This window comes from Ochlerotatus camptorhynchus, unplaced genomic scaffold, assembly GCF_037179485.1.
Source record: "Ochlerotatus camptorhynchus isolate MF236.1 unplaced genomic scaffold, CSIRO-AGI_Acam_v1.1 ptg000432l, whole genome shotgun sequence".
NCBI lineage: Eukaryota > Metazoa > Arthropoda > Insecta > Diptera > Culicidae > Ochlerotatus > Ochlerotatus camptorhynchus.
In genome coordinates this window covers 4,332,414-4,351,010 of record NW_027040918.1, presented here as the reverse complement: position 1 = coordinate 4,351,010, position 18,597 = coordinate 4,332,414, and the positions used below count along the sequence as shown (strand labels likewise).

Genomic DNA, 18,597 nt, shown 5'->3' with positions numbered 1-18,597 from the left:
AAGCGGGAACCGTCGTTCGGAAGATATTGGACACAGGGGAGGAAGCTCGGAACAGTTGTTTTGGGGTTGGACTCAATATTGTACAAGATTCATCGCTTTCGGGAACTGTGGTTGTATATTTTACGTGTGCACTGAACAACACATGTGAAAAGGGGGAAGTTACATGTTGCGAGGAATTACGACTGATTGATGCTCCTCTGGCGGGTGTATTTGCATTTGAATGTTTCGCAACAGAGATTCGATAGGAAAGGTTTACCTTTAGAATGTAGCACTTGTTTTTATGTAACACACACGCGTTTTTAATTCAAGTAGAAATCCCTATACTTCAAACTGTTGCAATCGTCATCGATGCAGGTGGAACAGGGCTTGGCTCGTCTGCGAAACGCTACACACACGGGCAGATTGGAATAGATGCATCCCTTCACCAGTCGATGGTTTCCTACTTTGATTTTCATGCACGAATATCCCTCGTTGCGCCGCGGTTCCACCAGGTCCTTGTTCAGCCGCTGCAGGTAGCGGAAGTGTTCGTAGGCGTTCTCCTCGGTGCAGGTTATCCGCTTCCCAACGGCATCGCAAGCCTCCTCGTGGAGGTCACTCTTGCAGTATATGCATTTCAGCGAATTCACTGTTAACAGGGGCATATTTTAATCAAAACAATACTCATTTAATCGAATAAGTTTTCACATACCTGATTGAACCAGCGAAACTAGCAGCACAAACCAAAGGGGCATCCAAAGGGATGGCATCCTTGCGTCCACCCTGTCTGGTTGGCGTTCGAACGTTGAATGCAACACAAATCCGACGGCGATGACGACGACGACGACGATGGATTAGTCATTGATCGATAATTGCAATTACGGACAGATGTCACGAGGTCATCGTCGCTGACTATTAAGGACGATATGTAAGGGATAGCGAACAGGTTGCATGCACTTCAAGTTGGCTCATTGGATTTTTATTGATCGTTGTTATTTTGCTGGGAACGAATTAAATAATTTGCTACAATGAAGTGCAAGCAAGGTGCTGCGAGCTGAAAGACAACTGTAGTCCGGCTGACCACAGTAACTATGAAGCTCGCTGTGGTAGAGCGTGGCAGACAGTGTCGGAACCGTTGGGAAAAATTGTATCTCACTGGAATGGAATGATTGAGACATTTTGTCTAGAGAAATGGCAATACAATCGGACGCTGCGGGAATAATAAATTAAATACATCACACTTTTTATATGAACTATGCTTTGATATGATCAATTCCAGTATTCTGGTTTGTAGTTTTTAAATATTCATTAAAATAAACATTAATTTTACGAAATATTATTAAAATTTATTATAAATTTCATAGCGAAATGCTCAAGAGGGGGTTTGATTTTTTTATTGAGGTCCCAAACAACTGTGGTAAATTATAATATTTTTTGTTTTGATCTGGATTTGCGGGAGAATTTTAAAGTTTGTATGGGAAAATGAATAGGAAACGTTACAACACCATTTATTTCCTTCTCAAAAATTCCAGAATAGCTCAATTTCGTCCAAACCACAAAACAACTGTGTCTCAATCGCAAATCGATTAGACTATATAGCAAAAAGTAATAATAATAGGCGCTTGGTTTAAAAATAGGTAAGTAAGTTCTTGTACAGAAGTCGAATCGTTTTGCGATCTTAGGAAAAGTTGATCTGCATAGTTTTTCAAATCTAAGCTTCAGATTTGGACGACGTTGCTGGTTCAACGGGCTCATATTCCTTCACCAACCAGAATTGTAACAACCACAACATCAGAATATTACAGAAGAACCATGTGAAACAGTTGTTTCTTCATCAGGAGGTAGTGCACAATCCGATTTTGGATGGAACCCGCTTCTCCAGTTGGTGACGTCTACACCGAACAGCTGCATTCGTGCGTACAGCAAGAACAGGGTGGAGCTGGCGAAGTCCGAGGATGGCTGGCTATCTTTGGAAGAACTCGTTGATGCGGAAAGTCTATTGTGGCGTCAAGTGTAAGAGGAAGCGTTTCCTCGGGAGTATCAGCTGCTGGATAACGATGGAGAGATCTAATTATTGGTGGACAAAACGAGTCTGAGCATGAGCATGATTGACCGCCCACGGTTGCTACTGTTATTGATAGACCAGCTGTAATTACACAGAGAACCAATAGACGATGCTTGGGACTAGTAATCATCCTCAATGTGTAAAAACTGGTGATCTAAAACTAGGCAATATCAGCGCCGGCCGCGCCCGAACACAGGTCAAGAAAGCAAGGGGTAGGAATGTGTTGACGTGACACTCGCTTTGATGGAAGCCGAGAACACCTCTGCACTTCCACGAGGAATCACTGGGATATTGGGTAATAGGGTTGGGTTTGCAGCAGGGTTCGTCTTGGTAAACGATAAGCTGAATTGATGTCCTAACAATCATATAACGCGAAGAAGCTTGGGATTGAACCCACGATCTTCTGCTCAGTAAGCAAAAACGTTTGCCACTAGGCAGACGAGCTCCTTTTTAATCATCGAGTTGCTGTTATTACCATGTAGTCATGTTAACAAATAAAACGATTGACGAATCTTGAATGTGGATGGGCTTGATGTTCTGCTCAGTAAGCAAAACCGGTTGCTCTAAGGCCACCGAGCCGCTCATATCACATTAAAGGGTGATACGGTCAAAATTTGGTCAGTATCAACTTGACGTATTTCTTTCAATTTTGCATTTAAAAAACCTGAACACCCCTCATTTTGAAGGTGTGTGTGTGTAGAATGTTGCTCCTATTTTGATTTTGGAATTCACTCTTCAGTTGTCAAAATGCCGTCCAAGCAAGAAGAGCAGCGTATCAAAATTTTGCTCGCGCATCGCGAAAATCCAAGCTACTCGTACGCAAAGTTGGCAAAATCGTTAAGAGTTGCCAAATCAACCGTTACAAATGTAATTAAAGTGTTTGGGGAACGTTTGTCGACAGCCAGGAAGTCTGGATCGGGGGGAAATCGAAAACCGGAAGCCGCTGAGACGACAAAGAGAGTTGCCGGTAGTTTCAAGCGAAACCCTAACCTCTCTCTCCGAGATGCCGCAAATAAGCTGGGTGTATCGTCTACAACCGTGCATCGAGCCAAAAAACGAGCCGGACTATCGACTTACAAGAAGGTAGTGACTCCAAATCGCGATGATAAACAAAATACGACGGCCAAAGTGCGATCCCGGAGGCTGTACACGACGATGCTGACGAAGTTTGACTGCGTGGTAATGGACGACGAAACCTACGTCAAAGCCGACTACAAGCAGCTTCCGGGACAGGAGTTTTATACGGCAAAAGGAAGGGGAAAGGTAGCAGATTTTTTCAAGCACATGATACTATCAAAGTTCGCAAAGAAATATCTGGTTTGGCAAGCCATCTGTACCTGTGGCTTGAAAAGCAGCATTTTCATAGCTTCCGGGACTGTCAACCAAGAAATTTACGTGAAAGTGTGTTTGAATAAACGTCTGCTGCCTTTCCTGAAGAAACACGGTTGTTCCGTACTGTTTTGGCCGGATTTGGTATCTTGCCATTACGGTAAAAAGGCCATGGAGTGGTACGCCGCCAACAACGTGCAGGTGGTTCCCAAGGACAAGAACCCTCCCAACACGCCAGAGCTCCGCCCAATTGAGAAATACTGGGCTATTGTCAAGCGGAACCTAAAGAAGACCAAAAAAACTGCTAAGGGCGAGCAGCAGTTCAAGGCAAACTGGCTTTCTGCGGCGAAGAAGGTGGACAAGGTGGCTGTACAAAATCTGATGGCAGGGGTCAAACGTAATGCCCGGCAATTCGGATTTGAAAAAGCGGAAGCCTAACTGAATATTTTTCCTGAATTTTATACTAATTGAACTTGAAAAAGAAATTTAATTTGATTTTTTAAATAAACGATTTCACCGATTTACACGCGTTTTCCCTTGACCAAATTTCGACCGTATCTCCCTTTATAGCGTTACTCAAGTTTTTATAACTATTCAAACCCGGCACCGACGACAACGAAAAGTTTTACAAAATACACGATAAACAAGCGATCTTACCATACATTTTTAATATGAAAGGACCCGGGACCGCGTTTTTCTGCTCAGTAAGCAAGCCACTGCAACCGACGATCTTTGAAATCCTTAAAACCAAAAGCTACGAAAGAGTACTTAGGCCTTCATTAAGATTAAGACTACGACGGCTATTACGACAGCGACTACGACGGCGCCTACGACAACGACAACAGCGAATTTGTAACTTACCATTTGTCTAGGATAAACACCTTTGCCCGGCACCTCCACTGGTTCTTCATGTCCGCTATCTGTCACTGTTTTCAAAATATCTAATAGCAATTACCTTTGTTGTAATACTTCCTGTATTGCCATGGTCATCTGGGATGAGGGTCGCATCTAGTGCTTTCCCTAGGAACCGTTCACGGCCACCAGCTACCGCCCGTCCAGTCTTGGGCGTATCCAGCGAGACATCCTCTAGCTTACTCACAAACTCCGACACTCAATCAAAACAAACTGTACCGAAATCAGAACAGCTAAACTACTCGATAAGTTTTTGGCATTTCTATTTAATTGTATTAAGCTATCTCACAGAGACCAGACGTCCAAGTTCGATCAGAAACTTGTATAAAGTTAAGTGGAAACGTTGCCGTTACGTAGCGCTAGCATCTCCTGATTTCCTCTATAAATTTATCACTTTCGACCAATTTGGCGCTAGTATCGATAAATTATCTGCTGAAAATTGCCACTTGGCGCTACCAGCATTTAGTGTTTAGCGTAAGTTTTGCAACGCCAGTGCCATCATGTTGTCAAAGAGGGTTTTTAAGTGGGGAAGTCGCCGTTAGTGGCGCTTAAGTCAAATAGGAATCTTTACACAAGTTTTTAGAGAAATTTTGGAGCATCAACGTATGTTCTCTGTGGCTATCTTATATCGAGCTCTTTTCAATAATTGCAACATGTGAATAATGCAGAACAAGTTTAAAATTGTTCTAGAGCCAAATTGGTTTTGAAGGGAGGTCAAACTACAAACGAACAGCTCAACCGCTTTGAACCCTATGAAAATTATGCTTTCCCAATATGGTACATTCACTCACTATAAACCTGTCATTTCTAGCCTATCTGAACTATTTAATAAATGGAAGCCATAACATGGGTTACGCTCCTCCTAAGCGGGCCCTCCGCATCCTATCTCTGTCTTATCTCAAATGCCAATTGTTTGAATGTATCAATATATGCATTGGAAATGACGTTCAATCAAATAAACCCATACCCCACTCACTTGGCCAGGCTTCAGAATCGTCCAGTGGGCAGTGCGCTCTACACTCCAAGTTCCCTTTCTTTCAAGTTTACCTCAAATTTTATATTTACCCCTTTGAGTGTTGATTAATCACAATGAAACATTGTGACAGAGCACGGACTTGAGGTTACTAGAGTATTAAATAATCTAGGTCCTATTTAGGATTATATCTGAAAAATCCAAATTTGGCCAACGCCCACCCATTGGTGGACAAAACGAGTCTGCTGTACAAACTGTTGCCGTTCATCGATCAATCGTTCATTCGAATGGGCATGTAGTATTGGGGCTGTTTCATTTGCTCCATACGGCGCTAAGTACCCCATTATCTTACCGAAAATTCATCCGAAAATGTTCCTCTTTACTGACAGCTATCTTCGACGTCTGCTTCACGCTAACAACGAGACGGTCTTCAATTACATGAGACAGTCTCATAATTACAACATGAGACTTGTAGGGCGAGTAGCAGCCGAATTTCAACGATGTAAGAATTCCAAAGCAGTTCCTGTAATTCCTCGCATGGCACCATTACCTAGGCCACGGTTGACTCCCTTCTTGAAGCCGTTCACGTACATCGGGATCGACTACATTTGGCCGATTTTGATCAAGGTCGAACGAAGTCAAGTCAAGCGCTGGCTGGCCTTATTCACCTGCCTGAGTATTCGTATAATGTCATTTTGGTGTTACGTGGCACGGCGTGGAGCACCCCTGGAGGTGTACAGTGATAATGGCACATGTTTAGTTGGAAATGGATTTTCAATCCACCTGCAGTGCCACATATGGGTGTCCTGTGAGAACGGATGGTACGCTCCGTGAAAACGGCAATGCTTGCAATCGGAGACGGATTGCGGAATCCTAATGTGGAGACTTTTGAAAGCATCGTTCTCGAAGCTGAAACGATTCTCAATTTGCACCTTTTAATATACGTCGGTCTCGATTCTGGTCTTATGAGGCAATTACCCCTAATCATTTGTTGTTGAACGGACGTTTCAAAAATTCAAAGGAGGTGTGCGAGCCCAATGCTTGCTTGGCGTGTCTCCGTTCACCAATTGTTCGGAGTCCCAAGGGTGGAGATGGACTGAATTCAGACCGGTGAAGGTATCCTCGATCAGCATGCAATCTACCGACGTGATAAAAGTATCGAACTCACTGACGCGAACAGAGATGCGTGTGTACTCTCCAACTGTACGTTTTCAAGTACATTTCTTATCTCTACTGGTTTATAGTCTAGGTGTGGTGAATTTCTAGGTTCTAGGTAGGTAGCTGATAGGTAAGTAGCATTGGTAAGTATTATGAGTGTGTGATGTTGTGAATAATTATACAATTAATTTTATTCTTTTGAATTCAGCGCTGCGCTCGAACATGCTGCCGTTGATTTCGATGTTGATATTCCACGTTGAGGCGATTTGGTCTTCGGATGCCCATTTCGGGTTACCATCCTGCGGTCCCCCGTTGCGACTACCACCGTAGGGTTACCAGCCGTTGTAGTCATCTTAGTTTCTGGAACGGTTCGCCTTTCGCTCGTAGTGACTGGCGCTATTGGGTTGCCAGTCGTTGGAGTCATCGGAACTGCAACCAAAGAGGTCTTGGGAGTGACGAAGAAGGAGGAGTTTGCTTGTGAGGTATCAATTCGATCAGAGCTGATAGACGGAGGAGCAGTGCCAGAGGAGGAGTCCTTTGGAAGCGGAAGTTGTGTTGTTTTCGACTAGTACTTCTGCTACTCGAACGTTGCCATCTGCTGACCCGTGCAATCGAGCATTTTAACGGTGGTTGGTTGTCATCTTGGAGCAGTACCATATCACCAACATCAAGATTTGGCTTACTGCCAGGCCATTTTTAACGTTTTTGAAGGTGTACTATGCAACTTTCCATTCAATAATTCAATCAGCCAGTAGTAAATGCATTTTCATTTGAAATAGCAAACGCAGCCATCGATACCATTTACACAAAATACAGTTTGACATACATTTACCGGACAGCGCAATAACGCAGCAGTGGAACACATGTTTTGCTGGCTCGTATTACCTACTTACCTACTCTGGTGGTCTTTCAATACGGACCTCAGCAGCGGGAAGGCAAAAAGCATAAATATCCAAAACAACGGCATCGATGGGCTACAAAATGGTGAGTGACAATCTGGAAGGAGCGATATACCTAGCTCCGGTCCTCACAAGTTCCTACCTCACGCCTCCACGAGCCATATGATCACAAAAGACTGCCAGCTGAAACATGGACACAGCTGGTTGGCGTAGCCTGGGCAATGTTGTCAATCCGACAATAGCAGAGTGAGGAGGTGCGACGCGAACACTGGCGCGGTAACCATAGCACGGTGATAGAGGAAATGCTTCGCCAACCCGAGCGTCTGTTCACCATGGAGGTGCGGCTCAAACAGCGTCTGACTGGCATCCAGCGGCTGAATAAGAAATGCTCTTCCCCGGAAGCTACACCTAAGATGGCAGCCCCATAACGGCGGATAGGAGACCTTAGGCCAACCACCTACTGTCTCTGAAACCTTTACAATTGTTACAGAAACCAACAGAGAAAGACATCGAACTGATTTAACGGCAACGACTTTTAGCGCAAAACAACGGACACGAATTGGATCATGGAATGTATTGACGTTAGCCCAGCAGGGTAAACTGGCACAACTCGCCAACGAGGCGCGACGCATGAAGCTAGAAATCCTGGGACTGAGTGAAGTTCGTTGGCCAAACTTTGGAGAACACAAACTGCCGTCGGGACAGGTACTACTATACTCTGGTATTCGAGGTGAAAACGCTCCCCGCCATCGTGGAGTTGGTCTCCTACTTAGCGTGCAGGCAAGTGGTGCGCTCATCAAGTGGGAGCCTGTTAATGAGAGGATAATCGGTGCCAGATTTAGAACACGGGTTCGTAACCTTACCATAATCCAATGTTATGCGCCAACCGATGCTGCCGAGCTACAGGACAAGGAGAATTTTTACAGTCAACTGAATGCCGTCGTGGATAAGGTTCCAAAGGGTGACATCAAGATCTACACTGGCGACTTCAATGCGAAGATCGGCTCCGACAACAGGACTATGAGCGATGGTCTCGGCGAAATGAGCGAGAACGGTGAGCTGTTTGCAGAATTTTGTGGCAATAACGACATGGTGATCGGGGGCTCGCTCTTCTCCCATCGGCCAGTGCACAAAGTCACGTGGGTTTCCCGTGATGGACATACCGAAAATCAGATCGACCACATCTGCATCAGCCGAAAATGGAGACGAAGCCTTCTTGTTGTCCGGAATAAACGCAGCGCCGACATCGCGTCTGACCATCACCTTCTAATCGGCGAAATCCGCCTACGCATGGTGCGGATCCAGCGACGGGAGGAGAAACTCGGGCGGCGGTTCAACACATGCCGACTTGAAGACCCAGCGGTAAAAAGGTCTTTTGTTAAAGAACTTGAGACTCGAGCTGCGGACGTTCCAGAAAGTGGCAGCGTAGAAGAACAATGGACGGACATCAAGAATGCCTTTATAGAAACAAGCGAGAACAACTTGGGTGAGCTGCGCACCCAGAGGAAATAGTGGATCACAGATGAAACCTGGCGGAAGATTGAGGAGCGTAGAGAACCAAAAGCCGTGATAGAGCGGGCGATAACCAGAGGAGCCAAGAACGAAGCCCGTCAACGGTACTCGGCTCTAGAGAAGGAAGTCAAGCGCCCTTGCAGACGGGACAAGCGAGCGTGGGTGAACTCCCTGGCCGACGAAGGGGAGAAAGCCGCAAACACTGGCGATATACGCCTCCTCTACGATATCTCACGACACCTGAGTGGAGCAAGGATGAACCCGAGGATGCCAGTGAAGGACACGACTGGACAATTGCTTACCGACCCCACTGACCAGCTGAAACGCTGGTTTGAGCACTTCGTCAAGTTTCGACGGCCAACCAGCCATCAACATCTCGGCATGATCCGCCTAGGGTGCGGCGCATCACTCGCGTCAATTCCGAGGCCCCATCACTGCAGGAGATTGAAGCAGCTATCCGAAGCATGAAATCCAACAAGGCTCCAGGGATCGATCGCATATCAGCAGAGATGCTCAAAGCTGACCCCATGCTATCCGCACAAATGTTGCATCAACTATTCTGTAATATCTGGGACACCGCGACTTTTCCGGCCGACTGGATGCAGGGCATCTTAGTGAAGGTCCCAAAGAAGGGGGATCTGACTGTGTGCGACAATTGGCGAGGCATCATGTTACTGTGTATTGTTCTCAAAGTTCTGTGCAAAGTTATCCTGAATCGGATACAGGAGAAGATCGACGCGACTCTCCGACGGCAGCAGGCAGGATTCTGTGCCGGAAGATCTTGTGTGGACCATATTGTCACGCTCCGCATCATCCTGGAGCAGGTCAATGAATTCCAAGAGTCCCTTTATTTGGTATTCATTGACTACGAAAAAGCTTTCGACCGTCTCAATCACGAGAATCTGTGGGGCGCTCTGAGACGCAAGGGAGTCCCGGATAAAATCGTCGACCTCATCGAAGCGCAGTATGAGGCTTTCACGTGCAGAGTTCTGCATAACGGAGCCTTGTCCGACCCTATCCGGGTAGTCGCTGGTGTGAGACAAGGATGTATACTATCACCGCTACTGTTTCTCATCGTAATCGATGACATCATGGTAGGTGCAATTGACCGTGTACCGAACCGTGGGCTGCTTTGGCAGCCTATCACCATGGAGCATCTCAACGACTTCGATTTGGCTGATGATGTTGCTCTACTAGCACAACGGCGCTCTGATATGCAGAGTAAGCTCAATGACCTAGCCGAACGCTCCTCTGCGGCGGGTCTCACCATCAACGTCAACAAGACCAAATCGTTGGATATCAACACGGGCAACCCTTCCAACTTTACGGTAGCGGGGCAAGCAGTGGAGATGGTCGAAAGTTTCCAATATCTTGGCAGCCAAATAGCGTCGGACGGCGGGACCAAGAGCGACATAAGTGCACGAATCAAGAAGGCTAGGGCTGCCTTTGCGAGTTTACGAAACGTATGGAGATCCAACCAGATAAGTCAACGCACCAAAATCCGAATTTTCAACTCGAACGTGAAATCTGTGTTGTTATACGCCAGCGAGACGTGGTGTGTATCTGCGGAGAACACTCAAAAGCTGCAGGTCTTCATCAACCGATGCCTGCGGTTTATAATTCGTGCCTGGTAGCCTCACAACTGGATCTCGAATGCCGAGCTCCATCGTCGATGTCATCAGAAGCCGATAGCAACAGAAATTCGAGAGCGAAAGTGGAGGTGGGTCGGCCACACACTTCGACGGGGTGGAAACGAAATCTGCAAGCAAGCGCTGGATTGGAATCCAGCAGGACATCGCAGCAGAGGCAGACCCAGGGGCTCATGGCGGCGGAGCCTCAATAAGGAAATTAAGCAAGTCGATAGAAATCTGACCTGGGCCCAGGTCAAGGCAAAAGCGAGCAGCCGCCCAGGATGGAAGTCTTTCACGTTGGCCCTTTGCACCGCTGGTGGTGCACAGGACCCTTAACAACAATGGCATCGATGAGCGCGCAAAGGGAAAACACCCAAATTACAATATTTGTCAACAACATTCTGTCCCAGGCGTCTATTCCTATCTCATTTTCACTCATTGCACTATTGTAAATTGAATCATATAAAACTCTGAAGAGTTCTGAAAATAATGACTTCAACGCGAGTCCCGACGTAAGTCGGAGAACAACCACTTCTTGAAGAAAGAAAGCCATTGACTAGGAGTGACGGTCCGAATTTCCGTATATCCGTATATTCAGTATGGCCACAAAGGGTTGGGAGATATTCTTTGTGCTATCTGGACCAAAATTGCATTCGCTGCCAACGTGACATGCGATTGCAAGGAATATTTTGGAGATCAGCCTCAATGGGCCCACCGATAATTAAATGGCCAGGGGTCAAAGGTTCTAGACCTTGAGGACCAGAGGAGAGTGGAGTGAGGGGGCACGAGTTTAAACACGCTTCAACTTGAGCTAAAGTGGTGAGCAGTTCTTCATGGGTAAGCAGGACATCCATGGTTGCTTTCTTCGTTGACCTAATGCATGCTTCCCATAATCCTCCGAACGATGGAGAACGTCCGGGAATGAAGTCAAATTGGATCCCCAGTCGAGATGATACCTCTGCAACCGATGATTTGTGTTGCTGAGTGTTGAATTGTTGTGCCATCTTCTTCAATTTACGATCAGCACCCACACAATTCGTGGCATTATCACAATATATGCTACTTGGATACCCACGTCTAGCCTAGAATCGTTTTAGAGCTCCAATAAAGGCTTCGGTTGTCAGATTGGTAACCAGGTCAATGTGAACTGCTTTTGTTGGCATACATACGAAAATGCACTAATAGCATTTCGTTGGTACTTGGTCCCTTTTTCCCTGAGTGTAGAAGGGACCACAATAATCAAACCTAAAGTTGCGAAACACTCGTTCTTGGTTGACACGTACTGCTGGTAGGTCTCCCATAATTTGCTCAGCGACGGATGGCCGATATCGGAAACTGGTGATGCATGTGTGTGTTACATATCGTGCCTTATTTCGTACATCCACTGGCCAGAACTTCCTGCGGACAGGAGCGGGTAGATGAGAAGGACCTGCGGGCATAATTAGCTCGTGCGTATCGCAAAACATTAACTTCTTCAGCAGAAGCATAGGGCGCTTTCGGCTGTAAGGGATCGTCGCATTTCTAAGTCGACCACCAACTCGAATGGTATGGTCGTCGGCTCATATGAATGGATTTAGTAGACGCAGTGGATATCGCTTGGTGATTTGCACGCCTTGGGACAATTGCCGAAACTCTTACGAAAAGGATACAAGTTGTATTTGACGAATAACTTGCCTCTCAGTTGATCTCAGCTCTGCTACAGGCAGTGGACCTGACATGTGTGCCTCATTCGATGACGTGCGTTTGCAATTAGTGATGAAACGATTGCAGAGTCCAAGAACTCTCAAAACCCTGTAGAATGACTCGTAGCCTTCAAATGTTGTCTCAAACCAACAATCTTGATGCACGCTGACGTGGGAGACTACTGATGATTCACGCAGATACTCGCAAAGAACAGGACGGCTTCTTCAAGACGTTGATGATTCTGGCCAGCTTTGCATAGGTTTCCGCAGCCAATCTGGAGCCTGCCACCACAATTGATTCGTGACGAGATCCTCGGGGTCTAAGCCGCGTGAAATGTGGTCTGCAGGGTTATCATGTGTTGAGGCATAATTCCAGGATGCACTTTGAGTAAAATGTTGCAATTCAGCGACTTGGTTAACTACGAAGATCTTCCATGACAATGGTTCTCCTGCAGGCCAGTGTAGTACGATCGTAGAATTCGAAGTGTAATTGACTTCGACGCTGTCGAGAACTTTCTTATGAAGGTTAGCCAACAGCAAAGCAGCACGAGGCGAGGCGAGCGAGTGATGGACGTCGTTTTTCAGAAGAAGCTACACGAGATTTCGCAGCCATCAGCTGAATCGATACAGCCTCTGAAGCAGAAACTGTCCGAAAATAGACACATGCTCCGTACGCTCGGAGTGAAGCATCGGAAAATCCATGTAGCTCCAAAGATGTGATCTGATCCGTTAAAACAAACCGAGGAATTCGTAGTTTCTGGAGATGTGGAAAATTCTTGATGAAACTGAACCAGGTGTCGTGAAGATCTGTTGGGAGTTGCTCGTCCCAATCTAGTTTTCGTTCCTACAGGCCTTGAATGAAAAGCTTTGCTATAACGATCACAGGGCCTGCCAGTCCTAATGGGTCAAACAGACTGGCTGTTTGAGACAGCACTATGCGTTCGGTAAAATGATCATTATCGACAAATTTGGAATTTTGAAGAGAAATTCATCGAACGAAGGCTCCCAAAGTAATCCCAAAGCTTGTATAGGAGATGATTGGTCCAGGTCCAGAATCTGCTTTGTTTCCCAAAGCTCTGTGGGAATCTCACACATAAGCTCTCTTGAATTTGATGACCATTTCCGAAGTGTGAGACCTGCTGATTTCATCATTAGCTGTAGTTGTTTGGTGGCCGTAATTGCTTCTTGGAGAGTGTCGAAACCACTCATCAGATCATCCACATAAAACCCTTTCCTTACTAATGGTGCAGCAGCTGGAAAGTTTGCTTCTTCATCGACCGACAGCTGTTGCAAACAGCGTGTAGCAAGGTACGGTGCAGTGGTGGTCCCGTATGTCACCGTGGTGAGCTGATAGGTTTGAAGTGGTTCAGTTAGAGATTTACGCCAAATAACTTTCAGGTAACGTCGGTCGGTTTCAGCTACAAGCATCTGGCGGAACATTTTCGCCACATCCGCCTTAATTACAATTCGTTTCATGCGGAAACGAAACAATAAGCAGACCATATCGTCTTGAACCGTTGGTCCTTTCAAGAGAATGTCGTTCAAGGAGAAACCCGATTTGCACGAGCCATCAAATACAACCCGTAGCTTTGTGGTCGTACTATCAGGCTTAATTACTGCATGATGGGGTAGATAGAAGTGTTCACCCGGGACTTCATCAGTAGCGTCGGCCAACTCCATGTGGCCTAAACGGATGTATTCATCCATGAATGCTGAATATTCATGCTTCAAGTCGGGATCCCTTTCAAGTCTCCTTTCCATAGCAAAAAAACGCCGAGTTGCGATAGAACGGGAATCGCCAAGATTTCCAACAAGCTCTGCATGATTCGGGAGCGTCACAACATATCGACCAGTGGAATTTCTATGTGTGGTGGAGACGAAGATTTCCTCGCATAACCGCTCTTCAACTGACCAGATACTGTCAGACCTACAGGATTCCAATTCCCAAAATCTTGCAACTTGCTGTTCGAGACTCTCCGTTGTGATGACGTAGCTAACCATTTGATTTAAAATGTTTGTGTCCTGGTACGCACCCGAAACTAACCACCCAAAAACCGAATTCTGGAGAAGTGGCTTGTTCTCATCAATCCGCATGTGACTTCGCCGCAGAATATCAAAAAACATCTCGCAGCCAATAACCATGTCAACTGGATTAGATGTTGCGAATGTTGGATCAGCCAGCTTGATGTGATCTGGAATGCCCCAATTCGGGGCGTCCACCGATGATGTTGGAAGATCGGTTGTCACTCTAGGAAGAACGAGAAACTCTAAAGCTGCCCGGAAACTGATGAACCGTGAGGATACTGTAGCCACCGTGGAATAAGTGACCGATTTCCTTTCAGCACCAACGCTAAATAGTTCCGCATTTGTTGGTGTTTTCCGCAGATTCAGCAAACGACGGAATCGCTCGGTCATGAGATTTGGTTGCGAAGCTTTATCCAACAGTACCCTAGCGACAGCAATGTTCCCTTTCGGACCGATGACTTTTACAAGTGCCGTGGACAAGAAGACTTGAACTTGGGGGGAGCGGTTAGATCGAGACGTCACAAGTGATTGCAATCTTTGAGGGACGGTTGACGTATTGTAGGACGCAATACCAGATGTGCTAGAGTTAAGTTCTTGAGAGGATTGGGATTGTTTATTCGATTCCTGTTGAGTTGAGCTCTGTGCTGACTTTTTGGGTGTGTGCAAAATACTGTTGTGCCTTTTATTACAAAACCGGCAATTAAGTTGCTTACATTGATTAGGAGAATGTTTTTCATGCAAAATCCATTGCTAGTTATCAAATTCGTACGCTCAGGAACTGACAACCGCTTAAACTTATCGCAGTAGTACACGGGATGCTGTCCGTTGCAAGCTAAGCAAGGAGGTTTAGATGAACAGGTCGTTGCATGAGTAGCCTTTGGCGTAAAAGGTTTAGATGTCCACTGATTACTATCGACTTCAACGGATTGTAATTGCAAAATATAGTTCTGCAAAAACTCGATTAACACCTCGTACGTAGGCATCTCCTTCGGGTCCGCCGTCCTTTCCCATTCCCGTTTAGTGATTTGGTCGAGACGATTCGTGAGCATGTACACTAGCAGAAAGCTCCAACCATCAGTACGTTCACCTAATTTGCGCAATACACCCAATTTTTTTTTTGAAAATCGTCAACTAATGCCGCTAGAGCTTGTGCCGACTCCGAGTGCATCTTCGGAATGGAAAAAAAGAGCATTGAGGTATTTTCGGATGCTCGAAGCGATCAGTGACAACTTTCAAGGCAACGACGTAGTTATTTGATGAAAGTGTGACATTATCGATCAATTTGGCGGCTTTACCCTTCAACGAAGCCTTCAAATCATGAAATTTTTTAATTGCTTGATAGCTCTGTATTTTCATGCACCAGAGAGTGAAAGGTATCGTAAACGAGTACCATTTATCGATTTCACCATGGAACTCAGGAAGTGAAATACTGGGTAGTCTGATTGTTCCACAAGCTGCACCAACGTTTGGATCAAGCGCACCCTCCGTTTTCACCGTGCAATGTGAAACAAGAGATGCCTTCAACGTTAAAAGCTACAAGGGACAGCCCTATGGGGTTGTACGCAATGGTGACGTAGGACTACGTGGTCTTATATTATAAATCTTATTTGTTAACTGCAGCAGGAGCTTGTATTTTCTGTAGGAATTGGAATTTGAGCAAGGTTCTCGCTGTTTATACCCTTCAGTATGACGCCACATGACTTAGATGGCTTACAGCGAATCACGAAGAGCTACTGATTGCAATCAATAGCGGTGCAGCTTCTTCTTCTTTCTATGGATGCTCATGTGGGCTGCACATGTGGGTTGAACATTCGTACAATTTTCAATAGTGACATTTTGAAAAATGATAAAGTCTTTAATTTTACAGATATGTATGAGTATTTTTGATCGATTGGTGATAAAATTATTGAAATTGGTCCAGGGACGACTAGTTATTAACGTTCAAAATCTTTCATAATTTTGTTACATGTTCCATTATCGGTTTTCACAAAGTGTACCCCCGTATTGAAATCACAGACGTAGTCCTACGTCAAAAACAATTCCTCAAACTCCTGAAGATCTTCTTGTACATATACGACGTCATACTTTTCCTGCTCGCTAATTAAAATTTCCAACGCTGAGGAATGCTCTTGTCATACGTCTTGTTACGTCGTATTTCGTCCATTTTAACTAGCCGAATTTGCGCTTCTACTAGTTTGGAATTGTTGAAAGTTTCCAGAAATTTCTGGATACGAGCAAGAAAATCCATTGCACGTTGGCATGCTATAACGAGTGGCTTTATAGCAGCTAGTATGCCTACCTTAAGATCAGGTTCACCGGGCATGCTTGGGTTTAACAAAAAACTTCACGAGTTACAATAGTAATCGGAAAGGTGTTCGTGACGCGATTAATGGTCATTCGAACAATAGGTCTTTTTAAAAAGAAAAGATGGCGACTTGCGTGAGATTCCGTCGACTTACAAGCGTACAAAATGGCGTTCCTTGTGATTGGGTGTCCTTTGTCCTATGCCAAGACTTCCTTGGGCTTTGAGCTGGCAACTTATCTCCAACGAGTATGGAACTGGAACCTTGAAACCGTGGTCAACGGCCAATCTAGAGGAGCAACTAGTGCTTCTTCATACGCAGGTCACTTGAAGGGACGATCAACCTCTCGATCGTAAATCCAGAACGTGGCGTTATTCAGGGTCGACACTGCCCAAGTAACAATTTTGTTTTTATGAGGGTTCTGGAGACCATGATTTAGACTTGTAGAATGCTATAAAACCACGATAAAACCTGCAATCTTACTTGGGTGGGTTTTTCAGTGGGGAATTCAAGTCGGTACCACCTGTTTCAGAGTTGCAATAGTACTACCAGATCCTACCGTAACTCTAGTACCAACGTCTACAACCAAATGGACGTTAGAGATGCACTCGAAATCCTGTTTCCCCCTAATACAACGTCGAAAAAGAATTAGTTTACGTTCTTAAACAGCAAAAAACTGGAACAATCACTCATCTTTGTGATGTTATCCCAATAAAATGGAATTGAACTGGCGTCACTTGCAGCTTCTATTGTCCCAAATTGCTCCAGCAATTGAATCCGGTTTCGGTAATAATCCGGTTCGAAGGACCATGTACGAGCCCAATGCTCGCTTGGCGTGTCTCCGTTCATCAATTGTCCGGAGTCCCAAGGGTGGAGATGGACCGAATTCTGACCGGTGAAGCTATTCTCGATCAGCATGCAATCTACCGACGTGATATTTATTTCGGTTATTTCAGCACCACTGAGCAGTTTGACAATAATTTTTACTGAGATCTCAGCAAAAAATGACGTTCGCTTACTGAAATTCAGAAAAGTCCTATTTTATTTGATTTGATTTGATCTGATACCTCATTTGATAGAGATTTGCCAAATAAAACTAAGTGTTTTGGTGATTTTGCTAACAGGATTTTTGTATCCACAATGTGATACGAAGGGTGTTCTTTATTAATAATAACATATTTTTGATATGCATTTTAATAATTTTACAATAATTTATAAAATTGTTTCAACCGGTAAATAATTAGCGGTGGGGTTATTTTAAATTTTGTTTTATATTCTATCAGTATTTACACACTCAATCTTTTTTTTCTAGAGCCAAGTAGTTCTGCAATTTATTAAGCTAAGATTCATTAAAACAATTGCCGAGATTCAACTTTCAAATTAATTTATTGAGATTTCAGCAGACAAATAGATATTTTGCAGATATCAGCAAAAGTAAATGCCGAGATAATCGACTGTTGGTGATTATATCGAGGTATATTGAGTGTGTAGTCTGCTTCGTTCTGTTTATATAATTTTCGAATCAACGTGCATGTAAGGTGATTTTTTTTTCAGTTGTGTTTGAGCGAGGGAATCATTACGATCAAATAAGAATCTGATTAAATTTTCGAATTATTAGGTTGCGCTGAAGTTCATATTTTCCTCAAAACGTAAATTGAATTAAGGATAAATTCATTTTTAAATTTTTCACATAGATTGCATCGAAAAGGTGCACGATGCAATATTACCAGTTCCGGAAAAGCAAGCTCAATACAGCATTCCATCAGACGCGTAATGCTTCATTGATGCATATAATCTCATTCCAATTAAGCACGAATCAAACCAGCCAGCAATACTCAATTATTCACAGCTGACACCACACTCGATTAAACATGACAACAGCCAGCCGACCATCGCCTGGCCCTACAACCCCATCGCCATCAATTGCCCGATTCCGAGAAGCCAATTCTGGCGATTTTAATTTTAAAATCATAAATCATAAATCAAACATCACCCTCCACCGCCCGCCTCGACGGTAGTGCATTAAATATTCATCCGGTGGCGCTTGCTGACCATGAGGACCGAATCCGTACGACCCTGATGCTGCATCATCAACCGAATTTTCAACACATGTGAACGTATACCACACTCTG

General features: G+C 44.8%; 1 protein-coding gene across 1 annotated transcript; it reads right to left on the bottom strand.

The window, feature by feature from the left end:
- Nucleotides 1-258: 258 nt before the first annotated feature.
- Nucleotides 259-764, bottom strand: LOC135711325 (uncharacterized). Its single transcript, XM_065234115.1, has 2 exons — nt 689-764; nt 259-625 (listed from the first exon to the last, which is right to left on the bottom strand). The coding sequence occupies exons 1-2, from the start codon at nt 744-746 to the stop codon at nt 300-302; spliced, it is 384 nt and encodes a 127-aa protein (XP_065090187.1). The 5' UTR covers nt 747-764; the 3' UTR covers nt 259-299.
- Between the last annotated feature and the right edge of the window lie 17,833 nt (nt 765-18,597).

Bases quoted from the DNA above. Each gene is read 5' to 3' on its own strand.
- LOC135711325 (XM_065234115.1), bottom strand. From the start codon at position 746: ATGCCATCCCTTTGGATGCCCCTTTGGTTTGTGCTGCTAGTTTCGCTG. The intron at 626-688 runs GTATGTGAAAAC...CCCTGTTAACAG, and splicing joins AGTTTCGCTGGTTCAATCAG to TGAATTCGCTGAAATGCATA.